Source organism: Mesoplodon densirostris, chromosome 6, assembly GCF_025265405.1.
Source record: "Mesoplodon densirostris isolate mMesDen1 chromosome 6, mMesDen1 primary haplotype, whole genome shotgun sequence".
Taxonomy (NCBI): Eukaryota; Metazoa; Chordata; class Mammalia; order Artiodactyla; family Ziphiidae; genus Mesoplodon; species Mesoplodon densirostris.
The window spans coordinates 36,617,419-36,643,359 of record NC_082666.1 but is presented as its reverse complement, the minus strand read 5'-3'; the positions used below and the strand labels follow the sequence as shown (position 1 = coordinate 36,643,359).

Sequence of the window (25,941 nt, the reverse complement as noted above, 5' to 3'; positions counted from 1 at the left end):
TTTAAAGTTTCTAGAACCCCTTATATACAAAGTGAAAATAATTTTTCTCTGATCTGTGACCCAGACATTTTCTCTTATCTGTGACTCAGACAAATATTATTTCTCTAATCCAAGGTTTCGATAAGTACTGGGCAGCAGCGAGTTACAACTGTACTCCCTTTACATCCCTGGGAGTTGTAATATTTGGCCAAGTATTATAGCAGTATTATCTGGCCAGGTATTGTAACTAAGTTACAGCTACCTTTAGAAAGCCCAACATGGTGCTTTTCCTTTCTTCTCCAATTAAAGCATTTGAGTGCTGATGCTGGATCAAGTTGTCTTGTCTCCATTCCCAGACAACTAGAGTCCTAGTTTACAGTATCTGTCGCTAGTATAATGGTGTAGTGTCACATGCTTCTGTGTAGTCACCTGTCTTCATTATAATTTTCAGCTGCCATAGAAGATTGTCAGTCCTACCAACAACTAAGCTAACTATAAAAGCTTAATAGTAAGGCAGAATATCAGAATCTAGAATATTTGGACTCCCAGGCAGAGTACAGTTGTGACTCACTCATGCTCAATACTTATCAAAATCTTGAATTAGAGAACTAATATTTATGGAGGATTGCTTAAAGTATATTCACCTTTAAGTACTCTATATTTTACCCTAGGATTAAGTGAGACCACTGAGAGCTATATACTTGAACTGAATTGTTTCTGTTCCTCAAAGAAATGCCTTTACTAAATCAAACTTTGGCATTACTATTTGGCTACCTTGAGGAATACTTATAAAAGTAAAATCCTTGTTGGAAAACATAACTTCTTAAACCCTAGGTACCAAGCCATAATGAGTAACCTTGCTACCTTGGACATTTTTAGTAGAAGGCTTTCTCACTCCTCTAAACCTCTCAAAATCAAAGAGCAAGTTAGGTTGTCCTCCTTTCTTTCTCTGTGAATAGTGACAGAGGAAGAAAGGTCCATGTGGGTCTGGCTGCCTACCCTGGACCCAGAATTTTGTATTTTCTCCCAGCTTCCAATTTGCTTCTTCTCCCAAACTAGCAAGATAATTAGTTTCAAGGTTAAAAGTATAGAGTTTCACTTCTGGGCTTTAACCCAGAAATAAATTCAGTATTGTGTAATGGGTACTGTAGTAGAGATACATAGTCATGGCACAAAGGATGGTGACTGTTACCCTTTCAAGCTGAATTTTTTAAAAATAAGTAGGAGTTTGCCAAGTACATAAAGTATGAAAGGGTATTGTAGGCAGAATTAAGAGCCCAGAAGAATGACTTAGTGGGTGTATGGCAAACAGTTCCATGTGGCTAAATTGAAGAGTACAAGGTGGAAAGCAAAGAGAGCTAAGCCTGAAGAAGTAAGAAAGAGCCAAATCATGAAAAGCCTTTTAAGCTACACAAAAGAGTTCAGTCACTACTCTGTAAATGATAGGGAACCATTGAAACAGGGAAGCTACTGGATTAGGTTTGTCTTTCAGAAGGTTACGTCTAATGGCAGTATGGAGAAATCAGTGGGAAGTTTGGAGATTAGTAAGCAGAAAGAACGTAAGTCAGTCTCTAAATTGCCCATCACTCTAGCTGTATTAATATAAAATTAGAATTAATATGTACATAGTATAAAAATATGAACATGAACATTAAATTTTTGATTTATTATTGTATTTATTATTCATTGAATATTGATATTCAATGTCAAGACATTCAATATCAATATTCAGGATATTCACTGAATACCTGATCTACATAAGTTACTCTGCCAGGTGCTCTACTTCAGTAATTCACAAAATTCACTGTGCAGTAGAATCACTGGGAGAAGTTTTACACATGGGAATCCCTGGGACTCAATCTAGGTTTCTTGAATTTGAACCTTCAAGGATAGGTCTCAGGATTCTATGTTTAAAATTGCTCTTAGTGAGTCTGAATTTAGGCACTGCTGTTTTAGCAGCTACATAAATTAATTATGCGTAAATATCATGGATTATGAGAGCTTATAGACTAGTGAGGTTGTTAAATCATATACATAAATAACCAGAAATCAGGTGCAAAGCTGTATCGATAGCATACCAAGAAAATCTCAGTGAAATGCATTTCCACAGGACTTGCATGTAAGTGTAGATTCTAGGGTTTAGGAAGAAGGCAATAGCATTTAACAAGCCAGAAGGCAGGAAAGGATGAGAAATATTCAGAGAATATGTAGAGTATATCCAGTTATATTGGTATTATGTAGCTTAAAAGTAGACATTTGCTACATATTTCTCAGCTTCACTTAAATTTAAGGTTTTCATTAGTTGCTATCTTTGATCAAAATCAGAAAAGTAGTAAAGGGAAATTTAACTGTCTCTGCTATGACCCTTATTTCCTTTTAGGTTTTTACCATGCAGTTTCTAAAAGAACAAAAAGACATGCTTTTTTCCCCACTTTTTTTTAACAGGATATTTGTCAAATGCAAAAGATATCTACAAAAGCATTTTAGGCTCCTATTTGGATGACATTTGGCGACAGCTGAAGATTGTACAGTTTATTAGGGAAAAAAAGCCTGAAACCAACTACAAGTTACAAGAATTGCAATGTCAGATACTAAATTGGATGCAAAGTGGACAGCAAATTAAGGTAAGTACTGAAATAAAGCAGATAACAGCAATCAGCTTATATAAGAATTGGATGTAAGATAAATTTTTGCATTTAATTTGGAATTATGAAATAGTATAGTATATACTATTTGGTCCCTTGACAGTTTTCTCCTTAAGTAAGTTAACAGGACAGAATCAGACCCAGAGAAAGGATCATTGCCATCATTATTTATATGTCTTGAATTTTTTTAATACTTTACTTTTTTTTTTTTTTTTTTTTTTTTGCGGTATGTGGGCCTCTCACTGCTGTGGCCTCTCCCGTTGCGGAGCACAGGCTCCAGACGCGCAGCCTCAGCGACCATGGCTCACGGGCCTAGCCGCTCCATGGCATGTGGGATCTTCCCGGACCGGGGCACGAACCCATGTTCCCTGCATAAGCAGGCGGACTCTCAACCACTGCACCACCAGGGAAGCCCTTTAATTTGTATTATACATAGTTTTCTGTGGATTAATCCTTTAAATCTCAAAAATTTTGTTTTCTACTTGTAAGTTCATGAACACATACCCAACAATAGAACTACAATAATTAATTTTTAGATATTGAGCCAGAATCTCATCTTACATAATTCTAAAAAAAAAAAAAGCACTTGTTTATTCCTTGGATTATGTTGGAAATTTTTTGCCCACTCTACCTCAAGCATTGAACAAAGTTTGCATAAGTAAAGATTTAAGAGAAAATACTTTAAAAAATATTTTCAAGCAGAAAAGCATCTCAAAATCTTTACACTAAATCTGGAAACAAATTTGGCCTTTTTCTTCGTTTTCCTCTCTGTCCCTGCTGGGGATATTTTTATCCCCAACTCTATGGTTACTTGGGTAACTTGCCTAAGTCATTAAAACAAATTAAATCAATCAGTAAGAAATTTAAAATTGGGGAGTGACGTCAGCATCATGGCAGGAAGAGATGCTCTCTCGGCTCTCCCCTTCAATCTGCAACGAGGAAAACATCCACAACTCAACAAAGGGGCCTTTGCCTAACACCAGGACACTGGAGAGTTCCACCCATCTGTACATGTAAAGATAGGTGGAATGGAACCCATAGAAGAGGCAGAACTGGAGGATCAGCATAGGCAGTGCCTGCAATTTTGGCCCCTGGGCTGCAGCAGCTGAACCCCAGTCCAAAGAACCCAGTAGCAGCGAGGGTGGCATCCCACATGACCCCGGCCTCCCACTTGCACTGGTACCCACAGCCACAGATAGCTGAGCAGCCGTGGCACGAGGCCTGCGACCCTGTCCCTCCAGCTCAGAGCCACCCACAGCTCTGGCGCCCCCCCTCCATCAGCAGTGGGTGAGCTCAGAAACCCAAGAGCACCAGAAAAGGAATGGCACAAATGACCCCAGTTCCTCCTCCCGGCCTTCCTGCTCCTCCTGCAATGGCAGAGCCTATGACTCAAGGATCCCAAATGAGGCCACCATCCTAGTACTCAGGCAGTGACATCAGTAACACCAGAAACAGCAAGGCACCAACAACCCCAGAGGCACAAGCAGTGACAACAAATGCTTTGGGTGACCCCTCTGACATAGACACAGAGGGTAGAAAGTGCCAATACTCAAAACACAACCAGAGGCAACGCAGGTAAGAGAAAACAATGTGCTATAGTGCCACCTACTGGAAAATAAGAGAAAGGCTTCTATTTACAATGGAGAAAAGACAGCCTCTTCAGTAAGCGGTGCTGGGAAAACTGGACAGCTACATGCTAAAGAATGAAACTAGGACATTTCCTAACACCATACACAAAAATAAATTCAAAATAGATTAAAGACCTAAATGTAAGGCCGGACACTGTAAAATTCTTAGAGCAAAACATAGGCAGGACACCCTTTGACATAAATCTTAGCAAGATCTTTTTTGATCCACCTCCTAGACTAAGGAAAATAAAAACAAAAATAAACAAATGGGATCTAATTAAACTTAAAAGCTTTTACACGGCAAAGGAAACCATAAACAAAACAAAAAGACAACCCTTAAAATGGGAGAAAATATTTGCAAATGAAGCAGCCGACAAGAGATTAATCTCCAAAATATACAAATAGCTCATGCAACTCAATATCAAAAAAACAAACAATCCAAACAAAAAATGAGCAGAAGATATAAATAGACATTTCTCCAAAGAAGACATACAGATGGCCAAAAAGCACATGAAAAGATGTTCAACATCACTAATTAGGGACTTCCCTGGTAGTCCAGTGGTAAAGAATCCACCTTACAATGCAGGGGACACAGGTTCAAAGCCTCGTCAGGGAACTAAGATCCCACATGCCACGGGGCAGCTAAGCCCGCGTGCCACAACTACTGAGCTCACACGACTCAACTAGAGAGCCTGCAGGCCCCATATTACAGACCGCACGCACTCTGGAACCCGTGTGCCACAACTAGAGAAGAGAAAACTAGCGAGAAACCCATGCACTGCAACGAAGAGCCCGAAGTACCACAACTAAGACCCAATGCAGCCAAAAATAAATTAAATAAATAAATAAATAATAAATAAGTCTTTTAAGAAATCACTAATTATTAGAGAAATGCAAATCAAAACTACAATGAGGTATCACCTCACACGGGTCAGAATGGCCATGATCAAAAGATCTACAAACAGTAAATGCTGGAGAGGGTGTGGAGAAAAGGGGACCCTCCTACACTGTTGGTGGGAATATAAAGGAGTACAGCCACTATGGAGAACAGTATGGAGGTTCCTTAAAAAACTAAAAACAGAACTACCATACGACCCAGCAATTCCACTCCTGGGCATATACCCAGAGAAAACCATAATTCGAAAAGATACATGCATCCCAGTGTTCATTGCAATGCTATTTACAGTAGCCAGGACATGGAAGCAATCTAAATGTCCATCAACAGAGGAATGGATAAAAAAGATGTGGCACATATATACAATGGAATATTACTTAGCCATAAAAAAGAACAAAATAATGCCATTTGCAGCAACATGGATGGACCTAGAGATTGTCATTCTGAGTGAAGTAAGTCAGACACAGAAAGACAAATATATGATACCACTTATATGTGGAATCTAAAAAAAGGGTATAAATGAACTTAGTTAAAAAACAGAAATAGAGTCACAGATGTAGAAAACAAACATGGTTAACAGGGGATAAGGGAGGAGGGATAAATTGGAAGATTGGGATTGACATATACTCACTACTATATATAAAATAGGCAACTAATAATAACCTACTGTATAGCACAGGGAACTCTACTCAATATGCTGTAATGGCCTATATGGGAAAAGAATCTAAAAAAAGAATGGATATATGTATATGTATAACTGATTCACTTTGCTGTATAACTGAAGCTAATACAACATTGTAAATCAACTATACCTCAATGAAAATTTAAAAAAGAAAGAAAGAAAGAAAGAAAGAAAGAAAGGAATAGAAAAGATGGTGTGGAATTTGGAGCATGGCCAGGCCAGGAGTGCAATTTCTCTGGAATCCTCTGCCCCAGTCCCAGAGGATGCATTAGGTTTAATGCAGAAAAATGACTGACAAATTACTAGGTCACTGAGTGTGAAATTTATATTTTTTGCTCCTTGCTTTCACCCAGCCAATAATTGTATCAACCTAAACAGTAAAGATATTGCTATTGTCTTCTTTATTGCAGCACCTCTGAAAAGGGAACTGCTGTGTCTCAGTAGATTTTTTTTGCTGGATAAATCTTTTCCTTGTGTTAAATAAATCCCCTAAGAGGGTCTTATGTTTTTTTTAAAAAAGAGAAAGGCTTCTAATTTATAACTTGTTGGTTCATTAAAATCAAGTAGAAAAAATTATTTTTACCTGAAGAAGAAAGGTGTTCACTACTTCAGATGTGTCAGCTGAGGAACAACTTATCCAGCACCATGAAGAACCACAGCAACACTGTATCACAAAAACAAAATGACAATTCAGTGGAAATCAAACTTAAAGTCATGAAATATTGCAATCTAACTGATAGAGAATTCAAAATAGCTGTCATGAAGAAACAACAAGCTACAAGAAAACTCAGAAAGGCAGTTCGATGAGCTCAGGAATAAAATTAATGAACAGAAGGAATACTTTACCAAAGAGACTGAAACTAAAAAAGAACCAAACAGAAATTCTGAAGCTGAAGAGCTCAATAAATGAGATTGAGAATTCATTAGAAAGCACTGGAAATAGAGAAGACCATATGGAAGAAAGAATTATTGAGCTCAAATTTAGAAATCTAGAGATGGTACAGGTAGAAGAGGAAAAAGAATTAAGATATGAAAAAGGGGGAAATTTTATGAGCATTATCTGACTCTTTTAGGAAGGGCAACATTAGGGTAATGGTTATCCCAGAAGAAGAATAAACAGAGAAGGTAGCAGAGAGTTTAGTTAAAGAAATAACAGCTGAGGGCTTCCCAAACCTGGGGAAGGAACTGGATATACAAGTCTATGAAGCTAAGAGAACACCTAATCACCTCAATGCAAAAAGATCTTCTCCAAGACACTGTCAAAAGTCAACGAAAGGGCTTCCCTGGTGGCACAGTGGTTGAGAGTCCGCCTGCCGATGCAGGGGACGCGGGTTCATGCCCTGGTCTGGGAAAATCCCACATGCCGCAGAGCAGCTAGGCCCTTGAGCCATGGCCACTGAGCCTGCACGTCCGGAGCCTGTGCTCCACAACGGGAGAGGCCACAACAGTGAGAGGCCTGCATACCGCAAAAAAAAAAAAAAAAAAGTCAATGAAAAAGAATTTTAAATGCAGTCAGTGAAAAAAGGATGCAACCTACAAAGGAATCCCTATTAGCAGATCAGCAGATTTCTCAGCAGAAACTCAACAGGCCAGGAGGGAGTGGAATGACATTTTCAAAATACTGAAAGATAAAAACTGTCATCCAAGAATACTCTGTCCAACAAAGTTATCATTCAGATATGAAGGAGAAATAAGGGCTTTCCCAGACAAACAAAAGCTGAGGGATTTTTATCAACACTAGACCTGCCTTATAAGAAATGTTGAAAGGAGCTCTGCTGCCAGAAAAAAAAGGCAAAAGTACACAAAACTTTAAGGTGATAAATAGATAAACCGAATCAGAAAATTGCAACTCTGTATCAGAATAGGTTTTTAAATATTTTATTACAACATAAAGGTTAAAGGGAGAAATATCAGGAAAAAAACAATAGCCACTTCAATTTGGTAACAAATGCAATATAAAAAGGGATAATTTGAGACAATAAAAACATAAAAGGGGAAGAGGAAAAGAAGGGAACCCATATAGGCAAATGAAGATAAGATGCTATCAGCAGAAAAAGGACTACTTTATCTATGATACATTTCACACAAACCTCTTGGTAACCACCAAGCATAAATCTAGAACAGACACAAAACAAAAAAAAGAGGAAACAGAAAAACATCATAGAAAACTACCAAACCAAAATGGCAGACCGAAACACAGGAAAAAGAAACAATGGAGATATAGAACAACCAGAAAACAAAAGATAGAATGGCAGTACTCAATACTCATCTATCAATAATCACCCTAAGTGTAAATGGATTGGATTCACCAATCAAAGGACACAAAGTGGCTGGATGGATTAAAAGAACAAGAGCCAACTATATGCTGCCTCTGGGAGACTCACTTCAGCTCTAAAGACAAACTTCAAAGTGAAGTGATAGAAGATGATACTCCAAGCAAACAACAGCCAAAAGAAAGCAGTTGTAGCCATAGTCATATCAGACAAAATACATGTTAAGCCAAAAAAAGGTAACAAGAGACAAGGAAGGACATTATATTCTGATAAAGGGGATAACTCATCAAAAAGACATAATAGCAAAACAAACAACAAAAAAAAGACATAATAGTTAGTAATATCTATGCCCCTAACATAGGAGCACCAAAATATATAAAGCAATTACTAACAGACCTAAAGGGAGAAATTGGTGCAGCACAATAATAGGAGGGGACTTTAACACCCCACTTACATTAATAAATAGATCATCAAGACAGAAAGTCAACAAGGAAACAGTGGTCTTAAATGAAACATTAAACCGGATGGATTTGATAGATTGGTACAGGACATTCCATCCAAATGCATCAAAATACACATTCTTCTCAAGCACACATGGAACTTTCTCAGGGATAAACCGTATGTTGGGACACAAAACAAGTCTCAATAAATTTAAGAAGATTGAAACCATATCAAGCATCTTTTCCAACCACAACACTATGAGACTATAAGAAGATAGCTGAAAACATCACAGATATGTGGAGACTGAACAACATGCTACTGAGCAACTATTGGGCCAATGAAGAAGTCAAAGGAGAATTTTTTAAATACCTTAAGACAAATGAAAATGAAAATACAATATACCAAAATCTATGGGATGCAGCAAAAGCAGTACTAAGAGGGAAGTTTATATCAATACAAGCCTATCTCAAGAAACAAGAAAAGTCTTAAATAAATCATCTAACCTTACACCTAAAGGAACTAGAAAAAAAAAACAAATGAAGCCCAAAGTCAGTAGAAGGAAGGAAATAATAAAGATCAGAGCAAAAGTAAATAAAATACAGACTAAAAAGACAATAGAAGAGATCAGCGAAACTAAGAGTTGGTTCTTTGAAAAGGTAAACAAAAATGACAAACCTTTAACCAGACTCACTAAGAAAAAGAGAAGGCTCTGATATATAAAATTAGAAAATAAAGGAGAAAAATAACAATGGATACCACAAAAATACAAAGATTGTAAGAGAATATTCTGAATAGTTAGTAACCAACAAAGTAGACAACCTAGAAGAAATGAAGAAATTCTTAGAATCATGCAACCTTCCAAGACTGAATTATGAAGAAATGGAAAAATTGAATAGACAGATTTCTAGTAAAGAGATTAAAACAGTAATGAAAAAAAACCTCCTAAAAAACAAAAGCCCAGAATCAGATGGCTTCACAAGTGAATTCTGAACATTCAAAGAAGAATTAATATCCATCCTTCTCAAACTCTTCCAAAATATTGAAGAGGAGGGAACACTTTCTAACTCATTTTACAAGGCCAGCATTATCCTGATACCAAGTCCAGACAAAAACAATACAAAAAATATACATTACTGACCAATATCTCTGATGAATACAGATGCAGAAATCCTGAACAAAATATTAGCAAACCAAATACAATACATTAAAAGGTTCATATAGCATTATCAAGTAGGATTTATTCCAGGGATGCAAAGATGGTTCAATATTCTCAAACCAATCAGTGTGATACACCTTAGCAAAATGAAAGATAAAAAACATATGATCATCTCAATAGATGCAGAAAAAGCATTTGACTAGATGCAACACCTATTTATGATTAAAAAAACTCTCAGTGAAATGGGTGTAGAAGGAGTGTATCTCAGAATGATAGAGGCCATATATGACAAACCCACAGCTAACATCATACTCAATGGTGAAAAGCTGAAAACTGTCCCTCTAAAATCAGGAACAAGACAAGGATGCCCACTCTCACCACTCTTATTCAATATAGTATTAGAAATTATAGCCAGAGCAATTAGGTAGAAAAAGTAATAAAATGCATCCAGATTGGAAAGGAAAAAGTAAAACTGTCACTGTTGCAGGTGACATGATTTTATGTGTAGAAAACCCTAAAGACTCCACCAAAAAACTATGAGAAATAACAAATACAGTAAAGTTGCAGGGTAAAAAATCAACATATAAAAATCTATTGCATTTCTATATTCTAAAAATGAGCTAGCAGGGCTTCCCTGGTGGCACAGTGGTTGAGAGTCCACCTGCCGATGCAGGGGACACGGGTTCGTGCCCTGGTCCGGGAGGATCCCACATGCCGCGGAGTGGCTGGGCCCGTTAGCCACAGCCGCTGGGCCTGCGCGTCCGGAGCCTGTGCTCCGCAACAGGAGAGGCCACAACAGTGAGAGGCCCACGTACTGCAAAAAATAATAATAATAATAAAAATAAAAATGAGCTAGCAGAAAGAGAAATTAAGAAAACAATCCCATTTACAATCACAACAAAAAGAACAAAAAATACCTAGGAATAAATTTAACCAAGGAGGTGAAAGACCTGTACACTGAAAACTATAAGATATTGTTGGAGGAAATTAAAGATGCAAATAAATGGAAAGATGTTCCATGCTCATGGATTGGAAGAATTAACATTGTTGAAATGTCCATATTACCTAAAACATTCTACATATTCAGTGCAATCCCTACCAAAATCCCAAGGACATTTTTCCACAGAAATAGAACAAAAAATCCTAAAATTTCTATGGAACCACAAGAGACCATAACTAGCCAAAGCAATCCTCAGAAAAAAGAACAAAGCTGGAGGCACCACAATTCCTGATTTCAAACTACATTACAAAGCTATAGTAATCAAAAGAGCATGGTATTGGCAGAAAAACAGATGTATAGATTAGTGGAACAGAACTGAGAGCCCAGAAATAAACCCACACATATATGGACAATTAATTTACAACAAAGGAACAAAGAAGAAACAATAGAGAAAGGATAGTCTCTTCAATAAATGGTGTTGGGACAACTGGACAGCCACATACCAAAAAAAAAAAAAAAGTAGACCACTGTCTCACACCGTACACAAAAATCAACTCAAAATGGATTAAGGATTGGAATGTAAGACCTGAAATGATAAAACATAGGCAGTACACTCTGACATCATTCTGAGCAATATCTTTCTGGCTATGTCTCCTCAGGCAAGGGAAACAAAAGCAAAAATAAACAAATGGGACTACATCAAACTAAAAAGCTTCTGCACAGCAAAGAAAATCATCATCAAAATGAAAAGACAACTTATTGAATAGGAGAATATATTTGTAAATTATTATATTCAATATGGTGTTAATATCCAAAATATATAAAGAACTCATACTACTCAACAACAACTACAAAAAATTTAAAAATGGGCAGAAGAGCTTCATAGACATTTTCCCAAAAAAGGCATACAGATGGCCAATAGGCACATGAAGAGATGTTCAACATCACTAATTGTTAGGGAAATGCAAATCAAAACCACAATGAGATATCACATCACACCTATCATAATGGCTATTATCAAAAAGGCAAGAAATAATAAATATTGGTGAGGATTTGGAGAAAAGGGAACCCTCAAACACTGTTGGTGGGAAGGTAAGTTGGTGCAGCCACTATGGAAAACAGTATAGAGATGCCTTAAAAAATTAAGAATGGAACTCCCATATGAACCATCTACCCCACTTCCAGGTATTTGACCAAAGAATACAAAAACACTAGTTTGAAAAGATACACCCTTATGTTCATTGCAGCATTATTTACAATAGCCAAGATACAGAAACAACCTATGGTTGATTTGTTATCTCCACCCTGCACACCCCCAAAACTGTAATGGTAAGTAGGAAAGTATAGCAGCAAATCATTGGTTTTCTCCAGCAATTCAAACCTGCCTGGGTTAAATTTAACACTTACAGTACAGGCAGAGACAACTTATATATAGTCACCTATATTGGAATTCTTGAGGAATACTAAGAATGCCCTACTCCAAAAAATACTTTCCTCATTAATATTTGATCTTACCAGAATTTATTCCTTTGCGTTCAAGCACTGATATCTTTTGCAACACAAATATTTACTTTGCCACCTTATTGTCATTAGTTTCATGTAACCAATTAAGTTTGTTATTTTTGTCACTGTAGCAAAAGAATATGAAAAAGAATAATCATTCAGATATACATGTATATGAAATTCTTATTTTTGAACAGGTGCTGATTATAATAAGAATGGACTCAAATGGTGAAAAACATTTACTCATTAAAATCCTTAACAAAATAGAAGGTAGGGAGTTTTAAATTATGCTTCATTTGATAACAAATGCTTGAACATTGTTCAATGTTAATGCTTTAACATCAAGTTTTTGATCCATTTTATTATTTTACATAATAAATTCAGAATTTCCAGACTTATATACACACAACATACATACACACCAGAAACAGTGCCCATGGCTCAAACTTTCTGATTCCCTGGACTTAGAAAAATAATCCTTGTTCACAGATCTTTAATTCATTTTTATGGTAGTGAAATATATGACACACCTAAAAATATATATGAACAAAATATTGAAAAAAACTTTTTATATTACTCTTTTTTCCAACAGGTTTGACCCTGACTGTCTTACATTCAAACAAAAAAGATTTTCTGGAATCCAAAGGTGTTTTAAATGGGTAAAATCTTATTTGTTCATCTATGGGGAGGAGACATACCAGTTCCACAGGAAAAGTGCAGTTTCTCCTAGAACTTAACTTTTTAAACAGTTTTTTTTAACCAATTTGAAAAAATTTATTTATTTACTTATTTGGCTACCTCAGGTCTTAGTTGCGGCACATGGGATCTTCGTTGCGACATGCAGGTCTTTTTGTTGAGGCACGTGGACTTCTCTAGTTGCAGTATGTGGGCACCAGAGCGCACCAGCTCAGTAGTTGCAGTGCGCGGCCTTAGTTGCCCTGCGGCATGTGGAATCCTAGTTCCCCGACCAGGGATTGAACTGATGTCCCCTGCATTGGAAGGCAGATTCTTAACCACTGGACCACCAGGGAAGCCCCAAAAAAGGTTTAATAAAACCTGAAATTAATGTCTCCACCCTCTTCCTGAAAAATGCTTTAACTAAGTTTATTGCCTTGTGTATTATGTATTATTGTCATCCAGAATTTTAGTTCAATCTTTCTTTAATATCTCCAAATTATCATTGTTATTGTTAGTGTCAGTACAAATAGTACCTATTTAGAATTACACTTGTTTCTTTTTTACCAGTGTTTTTGCTCAGCATTGCTTCTTATATTTTCTTCATTCCTTTTGAGTTTCCTTCTTCTTGTAGTACATCACTTAGAAATTCTTTCAGTGAGAGCCTACTAATAATAAATTTAGTGTTGACTTGTCTAAAAATGTTTTCATTTTGCCTTATTTTATGTAGAAGTTATTTCTAGATAGAAAGCAGTAGAGAATTTTAATTATAGTAAATTCTATGTTATATGAAATTCGAAGCTGGGAAAGATAAACTTATGATATTTAAGTACCCACCTTTTTGTTGTTAAATCACTTATGAAGCCCATTGAGGAAAAAAAAAAGCCATTTCAAAGTCGTCAGGTAGGGACTTCCCTGGTGGCACAGTGGTTAAGAATCTGCCTGCCAATGCAGGGGGCACGGGTTCAAGCCCTGGTCTGGGAAGATCCCACATGCTGTGGAGCAACTAAGCCTGTGCCCCACAACTACTGAGCCTGCACTGTAGAGCCCGCGAGCCACAACTACTGAGCCTGTGTGCCACACCTACTGAAGCCTGTGCACCTAGAGCCCATGCACCACAACAAGAGGAGCCACCGCAATGAGAAGCCTGCGCACTGCAATGAAGAGTAGCCTCCGCTCGCCACAACTAGAGAAAGCCTGTATGCAGCAATGAAGACCCAATACAGCCTAAATAAATAAATAAATAAATAAATAACAAAGTAATCAGGTAATATTCTACTATATAGATTCTCAAAGATTAAAATCTCACATTTATAAGAAAATGAGGTTGATTTCTCATGGTGATTTGTGTATTACTGATAAGACTCAGGTAATAAAATAGGGTCCCTTGCATATGAGGATGTGAAATAGTCCACAGTTTTTTTATATCCTGGTTTGTTTGTTTTTTTAAAGTATGACCATCAAAAAGAAAGATAAAAAGAGGTTAGCACAATTGGAAAACAAGTCAACAGAAAATATGCCAGTGTCCTTCCAAGATAAGTAGGCATAGATTAGAGAAGAATAAAATAGCCAAAACAGTCATCTTTTAGCATTCCAAGTGTATAATGACACAAGACTAATTCTATTTTCTTGGCTTTCTTTTGTATTCAGTACAAGTTTCTGTGCAGTTGTACACAATCAATATATTGGAGCAGATTTCCCCTGGAGTAATTTCTCATTTGTGGTGGAATACAATTTTGTAGAAAACTCTTATTGGGCTGAACATTGCGAAAAATTGAATATTCCTTACTTGGCCTTTAAAGTGATTCTTCCAGACACAGTTTTAAAGAGTAAGGATATAAACTAAAATTCCTTTTTTGTTCCATTAGAGTGAAAATTTTCTGCTTTCTATTTCTGATCTATGGAAAGAATAACCTATAGCATTAGAAGACTTGAGTTCAAGCACTAACCTCACCACCAACTGTGTGACCTTGAGCAAGGCCTTTAACTATCTCTTGCCTCATATTCCTCTTTTGTAAAATAGCCTTTACTGATTCTATTTGTCTTCATCCCTTTAGTTTCTAAATTTTACTTATAATAGCACAATTAAATTATAATTATATCTAATCTTAATCTGACTTTTATGCAACAATATTTTTATTGAATTTTAGGGAAAAATATGTCATAGTATGTTGACTGACACAGAGAACTTTTAATACACAACAAAAAATTATGCACAAATGCTTGGCAAAGAGTCTAAACCACTTTGCATAGCAATTGGTTTCTTTGTATTTCTCAGTAACACTTCACATGACTAAGGTTGTGAATTCTCAGATCCATTAAATTAAAAAGGCTGTATATTTTTAGTCCCAGTGCATCTCTCATTCAAAACTTGCCATAAGTCACCTTCCATCCACCTCAAGTATGAGTAGGAAGTTTGAATTCTGAGGCATTCCAACTCAATTCTAAAAATACAGTAACCATAATTATTACTTTGGAATCTTTGATACAGAGATTTAAGCATTAACTTCATTAAATAATTAAAACATGGGTTCAAGAAAGGATAAAAGGTGAACATTCATCTTTAAACTGAATTTATTCAACCAATTCCTTATTTGGGTCATTTATAATGCTTCAATTTTCTACTATTATACCACAAGATTTATACTAGTTTATATATCTTTATGTACTTGTTCTAAGAAGTAAAAATTCCAGGGTAAAATGAACTGCTGGTTCAAAGGTATACACACATTTATATATTGCCAATAGCTTTCCAGAAATTCTATCCCAATTTATGCGGAAAGTGTGAGAGAATCCTTTCCCTCATATTTTTACTATGAGTAGGTATTATTAATCTTTTAAATTTTTGAAAGGATTAGAGGCAAATAATATTTTATAGTTGTGTTAATTTGCATTTCTTTGATTATCCATATCATTTCATAAGTGAATTGATCTTGTGTAGCCATTCTTTTATAAATTGCCTGTTTATGTCCTTTGTCCACTTATTTGTTGAGGTATATGATCTTTTTCCTATTGATCTGTAGCATTCCCTATGGATTATTGTGCATAATTTTAAATTTTGATGTAAATCAGTATATATATTTACACAGGAAATGTCCAATATGTACTAATTGAATAAAGCAGATATTGACATTCAGGTAGAGTATGATCCTGTTTTTTCTTTTCCTTATTTTTTCAAGTGAATGTACATGTGTAAGTATAGACAACCAAACATATAGAAAACAGTGTGGAAGTATGTGTTAAACTCTGTTTTTAGTATATAGTAGTTTTAATAAATTCTATTAACTATTATTTCTAGGAGTAGAATAACATGATTTTTATTTTATTCTTCAGACCTTTATTCTGAATTCATATTTTTACAATGAATATGTTTTATTTTTATACTACTCCTTGAGCATACACCTGTTATTCTCATGTTTAGTAAAAAGAGAAAGAACCGAGGGATGAGAAAAAAGAGAAATATTTATAAATTTTTTCATATTTAGGAAGCACCTTGCTGGATAGTTTTGGTGGTTTTCTTTTGGAAATTCAGATTCCATATGTGTTTTTTGCATCTGAAGGACTTCTTAATACTCCAGAAATACTTCAGTTGTTAGAAACCAAGTAAGTTATTGATTTCATAACTTAGGAAAGATATATATACCCTAATTGGCTAAATATTATGCTATATATGTGGCACTATTTCTTTCTGATTCAAGCCTGGAATTATATCACATAGGAATAGTTTTCCATAGAGTTTATGTCAACTTATACTTCTCTCCCTATAGTACACCATCATAATTATTGAATATTGTCTTTTTTTGGTTATATATCAATTTTGTGGAGAAAAATAGTTACTTATTATTTCAATTCATTTTTAATTGCATTTCTTTTGTTACCAGCAAATATGAGGATTTTATGTGGGGGGGGGTTCTGTGAATTACATGGTCATGTCTTTGGGTCATTGATAGTATTGAGAATGAGTATTCTTTTTTTTTTTTTTTTTTTTTTTTGCGGTACGCGGGCCTCTCATTGCTGTGGCCTCTCCCATTGCGGAGCACAGGCTCCGGACACGCAGGCTCAGCAGCCATGGCTCACGGGCCCAGCCGCTCCGCAGCATGTGGGATCTTCCCAGACCGGGGCACGAACTTGTGTCCCCTGCATCGGCAGGCGGACTCTCAACCACTGCGCCACCAGGGAAGCCCAAGAATGAGTATTCTTATTTAGAGGACTTTAAATACTGACTAGGAAACAAGATTATGAAGTTCTAAATGAATTCTCAAGTTTTTAGACCTTTAGTTCTAACATCATACCAACACGGAGCATTTTTAAATGATCTAAAACACTATCATAGCATACAAGTTGTCACAGGAGGGTTAGACATTGGGCTATATATCAAGGAAGGATAATTATGCTGTGACCTTCGTTAAAATGCAGAACTATTTTCCACACTTTTGTTTTTATATCTTAAGGCTGTGGGGCATTCACAGAAAACTGTGAGCTTATAAAAGATAGTTTAAATCTAGACAACTTTTCAGGAGAAAAAAGAAAATTCTGATAAATGCAGAATGTTTTAGTCTCATAACACAATGTTTTAATTTCATGAATTATTACTTACGGAGCCAGAATAAGTTGGTCAAGACATTTATAATAGGGGAATTCCCTGGCAGTCCAGTGGTTAGGACTCCACACTCTCACTGCCGGGGGCCCAGGTTCAGTGCCTGGTGGGGGAACTAAAATCCCACAAGCCACGTGAGTGTGGGCAAAAAAAAAAAAACCCCAAAAAACAAACAAAAGACATTTATAATAGTATCATGTACAGTGATATTTAGCAAAATACCTAAGGCAACACATCTCAACTAATTTGTCTTAAACTGAATAATTCATAATTTCATTCCTCAAATTTATTAAGTAGAATAAATTGAGGTATGAAACTTGAACAGTAGTTCAAACAATTTAATATGCAGGAGGACAATACAGTTTTTCTTAAAGAATTTTTCTTAGCCATCTGTCACCCCAAAATATTATATTTTACAGGTATAATATCACATTGGTGGAGAGATGCTGCAGTGAGTCATTGAAACTCTTTGGAGGTACAGAGCATTATGTAGTGGTGACAATTGATGAGGACACCACCATAATTTTGCAGGTGAAACTACACAATAAAAAATATAAATCAAATATATTAAAATACATGTGTAACCATGTAATCTATTAGCTTTAGAGAGCTCAACTATAATCTACTCATGATTTCTTCCAAAACTTTGCAAATGAACCATAAGTGCTAAAATCATCACCGTGGAAAATGGCTATTACCAAGCTTTTTCAATGCCTTGTAATTTTTAACATACTTTAAGATAGAGCAAATATAGTATCTTTAATATTATGTATTGACCTTTTTTTAAATACATTTATAGAATAATTATAGTGTTGAAAGCTTAAAAAATCAAATTCTAGCCACTGTGTTTCTTAAAAGGAGGTAACATATTAATCTGTAATTGGTAATAAGGGATTTCCTCTAAAGTAAGTGGGGATTGCCTATAAATTAGTCAGTTTTTAAAAAGAGAGAAAATCTCTTCAAAAATCCATATATTTTAGAATTTAAGATGTATGAATCTCCCTGATATGTTTGCTTGATTGGAGTACAATTTACAAAGAAATTAATTTAATAGTGTGGGAGTGGAGAGCAGAAAGCAGTTTGATGGTATGGAGTATAAATTAATGGCATGTATTATGGTAAGGTAGAAGTCTGATTTGATAAGCAAATGTTAATACTATAAGAATTGTATGATGGAAACAAAAAAGCTCTGTTAGAAAGATTCTTATGGAATATTGTGTCTTGCATATTTAAGGTTATTAAATAACAGTTATTTGTGGGAGGGAAATCCTGTTTGGGAAAACTGTTTTAATCCATGCTTACATAACTTACTGTTAGAATAAAATTCTTCTTGAATTATTCACTCTATCAAAAATTAATATTGTTAAAGGAAAAAGGGGATTCTAGATCATTAGAAAGACATTCCTATAAGTCCATTAACTGCTGGTTTTTCATCTTCCTTAAGTAAGCATTAAGTGCAGATTATCCCATGGGTTTTTGTCCTTAAGAGTAGCCAGATCCCTGTCTGCAAAGAACTTTGCCCAGATAGGAGCACTCTGTAGACTGCTTGCTTCATGTCTAGGACTTTGGGAGATTCATGAACCCCCCTTGCTGAGGCTATCATTAACCGTTTTACAACTACTGTAGCTTTCCCCCTACTACTTCCAGTGTGACTTTAATTTTTCCATAAAATGGGAACCCATACCCATGCTTCTTCTCAAGTTATAATTTATATATCATAGATTCTAGAAATATGGCAACAATAATTTTGTAACAACTGGTCAACCTAGTGAATCTTTTTATTTTATCTATTTTCTGGTAGGACCTAGAAGAATTAAACTGTGAGAAGGCATCAGACAATATCATTATGAGACTGATGGCATTATCATTCCAGTACAGCTATTGTTGGATAATTTTATATGCCAAAAAACCATTAAAGTCAGAGTAAGTAAACACGTCTCCATCCAAAGTCACATATATATCTTTTAAGTTATTCCATCTTCTTCTTCGAATAAAAGTAGCTATGTAAATTTTCCTCTTGCTCATCTAGTTTGCTTTAAGTAAGGGATTCTCAAGGTGAAGGCATGCCCATAGGAAAACAAGTTGGAATTTTGGAGATGATATATTTCCCCTGGACAGTCATTGCAAATCATGCTCCCCCCTCTATATCTCACTAAGAATTGCTGCTGTGAGTGTTTCATTTTTTATTAATTTTTAATTCTGGACTCGTCTGTTAAAAAATGTCATTCTTAAATCACTTCTCTCTAAAATTTTATTAGATATACCAACTAACTAGCATCTTACTATACTTTCTTTCACTGATGTGCATAACTGAAAAATTGCCCCCCAAATCCACGCCAAGACACTGGCTCAAATTATCATTATATGTCTCTCCTTTCCCTCATTCTAAATTTTATGAACGTACTGCCTTCACTTTCTCCTTTTATTCTTTGCAATCTGGCTTTTCTCTCTATCTCTATACTGATCTCTATCTCTCAGATGTCACTCATAATTTGTGACTTTCTTATGATCATATCCAAAAATATTTTTATCTTTCACTGCTTTGAAGTATTGTCAGTGCTTTCTGCCTTGAAACTCTTCAGTTCCATGGCACTTCAATGTTTTTGATCTTCTACCTCTCTACTTCTTCTCTGTCTTTACCTCTTCTTCTTCCTTGTCTCAGTCTCCAGATAGATATGAAATCTCTTTTTTCTTCTATTTTGTCCATTAAAAATATCATCCTCTCCCATAGCTTCAGTTATCATCTTTCTGCATATAATTATTATATTTCTATCTGCAGCTGCAGTCTCTCTTTGAATTTCCTGACATAATATCTCTAATTTTCTATATAATATTTCCACTCTGATATTCCACAGGCTCTCAAAGTTAACATAGTATGAGTTCATTTTATTCTCTATTCCCTCCAAAACTGTATCTCCTCTTTTCTGCCCTTTAGCTATTTATGACCATTGCCTTTCTTTTAGTCATCAAGACTGGAAAACAAATCCTATAGATTCAACCACTGGACTTTCATCTCTCCCCTCGCTCCATTTATATTACCAACATCTTAGTTCAGTTTCTCATTATTTTATGTGGACTATTATAACAAATGGTTTTCCAACCTCCAGATGACTCTCAACATTACTCTCCATAATCTGTCATACACTCAATTAATATTCCTAAAACCAGGCTCTTATTATTTCACTCTGATAAAACACCTTCACTGACTTCCCCATTATTTACTGAATATATACAGACTACTCCCCCTAATATTCAAAGTCTTCGGCATATAATCCTAACCTATATTTTCAGGCTTACTTTTCACTGCTTTCCATTTCAATCAAAAGTTCTGCTCATTGGCTTACAAACATCCTCCTTGCTTTCCTACTTCTACTTTTGCTCATACAGTTCTCTCTTCCTATGATATTCCTTCCTTCCTCCAGCTATTCCATCTGGTGAAATTTTGCTTATTTTTCAGGACCTATCTACTTTTTCTATTCAACCTTTCTTCAGTATCCCCCACTCATGCATATAAACAGATATTTAGTTGTAACCTTTCCAACCCTCGAACTCCTTAGCTCCCTGTTTTTTCTTCATCTTTGATATTATCGTATTTTGTTTTGTATTATCATTTTGGGGCACTTGCCCTACAGCAATGACCACATTGCTTTCATATGATAGATGCTTGGTAAATACTCCTTGGCTGAATGAATGAATCTTCCCAACTAAATTGCACACTAGTCTTATTCACTTTTTTAATCTCTACAATACTACTACACATACCACATCATAGTAGAAGTTTCAAAAATATTCTTTAGTTATTAGATAAGGTACCGGTATCTTATCTTATTTAACATTACATTATCTGTGTGATTTTTTTCCTTTATTGACTTTCTTGTTTGACTCCATTTTTGTTTATCTTACTGTACCAAGCTCTTTGTATAAAATTATTATTATCATGTGAGGATAAGTGTAAGTTAGAATGTAAGAATACAAACAACTTGGTTCTTATTCCTTCCTCTATTAACAATAACCTCTAGTAGTCACTTAACATAGTTTTTCCTTTCTACCAGAACTGAAAAATTAAAATAATTATACAGTTCTAACAGGGGGATGGGAAAGCTGGGACAAAGTGAGAGAGTAGTATTGACATATATACACTACCAAATGTAAAATTGATGACTAGTGGGAAGCTGCTGCATAGCACAGGGAGATCAGCTCGGTGCTTTGTGACCACCTAGAGGGATGGGATAGGGAGGGTGGGAGGGAGGCTCAAGAGGGAGGGGATATGGGGATATATGTATACTTATAGCTGATTCACTTTGTTGTACAACAGAAACTAACACAACATTGTAAAGCAATTATACTCCAATAAAGACATTTTTAAAAATTATTCAGGTCTAAAATCTTCATTTTGAAGATTAATAAAGGCTGTAAAGCATTTTAAGCTTTATCAAGAACTTGGAAGTATTCTGGATAAATAATTGATGTGAAATTTTTTAAAGTTGTTTTTAGATTGGTATCCACCTAGAGGTGCAATTGAAGTACAAGAGATAATAAGAGGAGATTTACACTTATTTTTATCCAGATGTTCATGAAAAAAATTAATTATGTAACACTCTGAGATTGTTTTGTGTTCAGGATAGAATTATCATTTATTCACAATAATATATTATAAAATGTAATTCTTTTCGGACTTCTAGGTATCTCGGTTTCATATTTTTAGATCATTGGAACATTTTTAACGTATCTTAATCAACTGACCAAATGAGGAGAATTGAAAATACAAAATAAAAATTTTTAATTACTTTAGTTGTTCATGCCATTAGTTCCTGTTTGAGGAAATGTGTCAGGAGTGCCCAAGACAACCCCCAAGTTGATGATTTGTTAGGAGTATTCACAGCGCTGAAAATATTCTTGTACTCAAAGCAAATTCAGCAAAGGGAGAAAGGGCATGGATCAAAGTCCAGAGGAAACTAGGAGGAAGCTTCCAAGAGTCCTCTACTAGGAGAGTCACACAGAACATGCTTGACTTCCCCAGCAACGAGTTGTGATAATGTTTGTAAAATGTTGTCTACCAGGGAAACTTGTCAGACACTTAGTGCCCAGGGCTTTTATTAAGAGCTAGTTACGAATCAAAACTCTAGATTCCAAAAAGAAAGCAGGTGTTCAATAGAAACCACATTGTTTGAACAAACAGTTTAGGCACAGCGTGTCTCTCTTATCAGCCACTCTTTTGAAAAGAGCTTACCTGAGAAAGAAGCCAACAGAGGAAAGAAGAGCAAAGAGATTAAGAGAGCCATTGTCTCAGTGACATTGTTTGAGTCCCTGGGTCCAAAAGTGTCTTCTCCTGGACCCCTTAGTGATATAAGCCAATAAATTTCTTTTTCGTTGCTTGGAGTACTTAAAGTGGATAAAGATAGTAGAAATATCCACCCACAGCTGGAGTCACATCTGATGTGCTTAATAACTATAGACAGGAAAATAGCGGTGTTTTTTAAAATTACTGAGATATAACTGAAATATAAGATTGTGTACCTTCAAGGAGTACACTCTGTTGATTTGATACATTTATATACTGTAATATAATTACCACCTTAGTATTAGTTAACACCTCTATCACATCATATAATGATCATTTAAAAGAGTGTTTTTTCTAACAGTTCAGGGAAAAGACCCAGGGAGGATTCTAGTTATCCTGGCTCTGGTCATATGTTCATATCTGAACCTGATACCTTGGCCAGGTACTTGGCTAGGCTTCAGTCACATAGCCATCCCTGGGGCTAGTAAGGGGATGAGTTAAACTTTTCTACACACACACACACACACGCACACTCAGCATCTCCTAGATTTAACGGTACTATTGAAGAATGGAGGTGGAACTGTTGTTACAAAAGAGTGCTGAGTGGACAAAAAAAACGAGTCTGCCACACAAGCATTGTTTTAGCTAGGTTATTCTAAAAACTTTATAAAACGTGAAAAATAAAATGAATTTTAGTAAGTATAGTCAGACATCAAATGAGTAGAATATAATAATATATTTTTTTTTAGGTACTATCTTACAGAAAAGACACTTCATCACCTAGCTTTGATTTATGCAGCTTTGGTTTCATCTGGGCTAAAATCAGAAGAACTGGATGTAAAGGTATTCTTTTTCTATATGTTTGTTTGTATTTTTCATAAACCAAAATTTATGAAATCTGAAACTCAACTGCCCAGTGAGAAGAAACATTAAATCGGTAAACTAAAAAACACTTAAAAGCCATATAAAGAACAGTTTCAAATTAACAAATATTCTTTCCACTTAAATTTCTGCTCTAAAAGCCTTTAATGAATTTAAATTCATATTTTATCTCTTCATTACTACTTAGATTTTTTGAAACAGGTCAGGATATGAATAAAAATAAATATCCCTTGATCAAAAATGTTCACTTATGAGAGACATACTGTTTTTATCTGCTGTAAAATGGAAATCTTATGACATATGAATAGAGCAATATCTTGGTGATCTCTAATCAGTCTCCTTTCTTGCCTTTTTTTCAATGTCCCTCTCTGAAGTTTATATATTTCCCCAAAATTCAGGGCTCAGTCCTCTACTATTATCACTTTATATTCTTTCCTTGATAAACTCAGACATTCCCACAAATTTAGCTTTCATTTTTAGGAAAATCCTTAAAATTTTTCTAACTTTTCTTAAGGTCTGCACCTATATTCTAGAATTCTACTGGAAATCCCCACATGAATATCCCACAGGTACCTCAAATTCTGCATATCCAAAACACAACTTCTCATCCTCCCCCAAACTTGATGTTGACCTAAAACAAGTAGACTGCCAGTTATTTCTGCAGCAAAAATGGGTTTATACGGGATCAACAAACAATTGCAACTCAGGGCCTGCAACCATGGCAAGCCATATGCAAGTCCGAGCACAACAAGGTGAGGTGAAATCTTTTAAAGAGGGGAAAAGGAAGTTGGGAGGGGTATAGTAAATAAAGAGTCCATTGGAGGAGTTGAGAGTTCGAAGTATAGTAGCTTTTTATTGGCTGAGTTGTGACAGCCTCTTATTGGCTGAGCTCTTGCTAGGAAAGAAGAGGAAGTCTTTCTTCCTATTGAATTGTACTATCATGGTAGGGCATGAGAGCTCCTCCTGCTGGTCTCCCAACTCTATTTTAATTAAGGTTTCTGTTAGTATTTTACACCTAGTTTATGGCATCACTATTCTAATCTAATCAGTAGCTAAATCTTCCTTTTAACTCTGCAGTGTCTCTAGAGTGTGCCTCTCCTTTCTACTCCCATTTCTATTTCCCTAAATTCAGGCCTTCACCTCTCACTTGGCGTTCTAAAGTAACTTCCTAATTAATCTCTTTATTTCTACTCTTTTCCCACTCCCTTGCTTCATGTATATTGACACCAATTACATTTCTGAAATACAGCTGTGAATATTTCACTCCCTAGACTGTAAGCATAAAAGAAAGGGAACGTGCTTTTCATTTTTGTCTTCCTAGCACCAAGCACAGAGCCTACATAGTAGGCTCTTTATAAATATTTGTTGTTGAATTTTTGTGCTCAAAAGACCTTCTGTAGGTTCCTACTTCATCAAAATAGAGTTAACCTCAGGTGGATTCAAACTCCTCCATGATTTGACCCCTAGTAATCCTTCCTTTAACATCATTTTACTCACCTTTTCCTGAATATGCCCCTACCTCTCAGCCATCTGATTCTGTCCTGTCTTCCCCCAGAAATACTATTCCCCATCCCCTTACTGCCAGTCTTCATAGTTCTGACTTTTTCTACCCATCTCAAATACCACCTCCTTTAAAAAATTTGCACCAGTTATACTCTCTCAAGATGAATCTCTCCTCCCATCCTCCTAATAATGCTTTATACCTTTATTATAATATGAGGTCTTTGTTCATATATCCTTCACCCTGGATGGTGAGAACTAGGCCCTTTTCTTCGTAAAACCTATAGCATCTAGCACAGTGTTTTGTACATAGTAAAAATATTCAACAAACATCTACTAAATAGAATTCAGTGAAAGCAGAACCTGTTAAGAAAATCAACAAATGATCTATTTGAAATAGAATCCAGATAATTTTGATCCTGTGATGCATGTTAAACATAGAAGGAAAATTCTTAGAAAAGTTATCTAAATAAATATAAATTTGTCTCATTTATTCATTCAAGTGAGGTTTTACCACTTAATCAGCCTCTTTTCTCTTCAGCTAATAGAAAGCAGTCATATACAAAATATGCTTTAGAAAATCATTTTAAAAATCTATACATGGTGTATCTGATACCAGAAAGTGACCCTATTCAGGTACAGTGACATGATCCACAGAGGACATGTTCCAAGGAGGGCATTTGGAGATGAAATAGGAGGTACTGCTCAGGCACAGTCTATTCCAAATGAAAGTCTGTTCCCACCTGGATCAAACTACTCCAAAAGCTTTTCAAGTTTATGTAATAATCTTAAAAGTATGTCCATTTTTCCATGGAATTTGAGAAACAAGATGACTAATTTGCTCTAATTCTTGTATCAATGTAT

The 25,941-nt window shown here is 35.6% G+C and overlaps 1 protein-coding gene across 1 annotated transcript in view; it reads left to right on the top strand.

Moving 5' to 3' along the window:
* The window catches only part of SHOC1 (shortage in chiasmata 1), a 76,205-nt gene that overhangs the window by 41,167 nt on the left and 9,097 nt on the right, over positions 1–25,941 (top strand). Inside the window, exons 16-23 of the mRNA XM_060101787.1 lie at positions 2,425–2,603; positions 12,340–12,412; positions 12,735–12,801; positions 14,468–14,646; positions 16,303–16,420; positions 17,834–17,945; positions 19,216–19,337; positions 23,445–23,538. Of these exons, the coding sequence (XP_059957770.1) occupies positions 2,425–2,603; positions 12,340–12,412; positions 12,735–12,801; positions 14,468–14,646; positions 16,303–16,420; positions 17,834–17,945; positions 19,216–19,337; positions 23,445–23,538 (944 nt within the window). The remainder of the gene's footprint in view (positions 1–2,424; positions 2,604–12,339; positions 12,413–12,734; positions 12,802–14,467; positions 14,647–16,302; positions 16,421–17,833; positions 17,946–19,215; positions 19,338–23,444; positions 23,539–25,941) is intronic.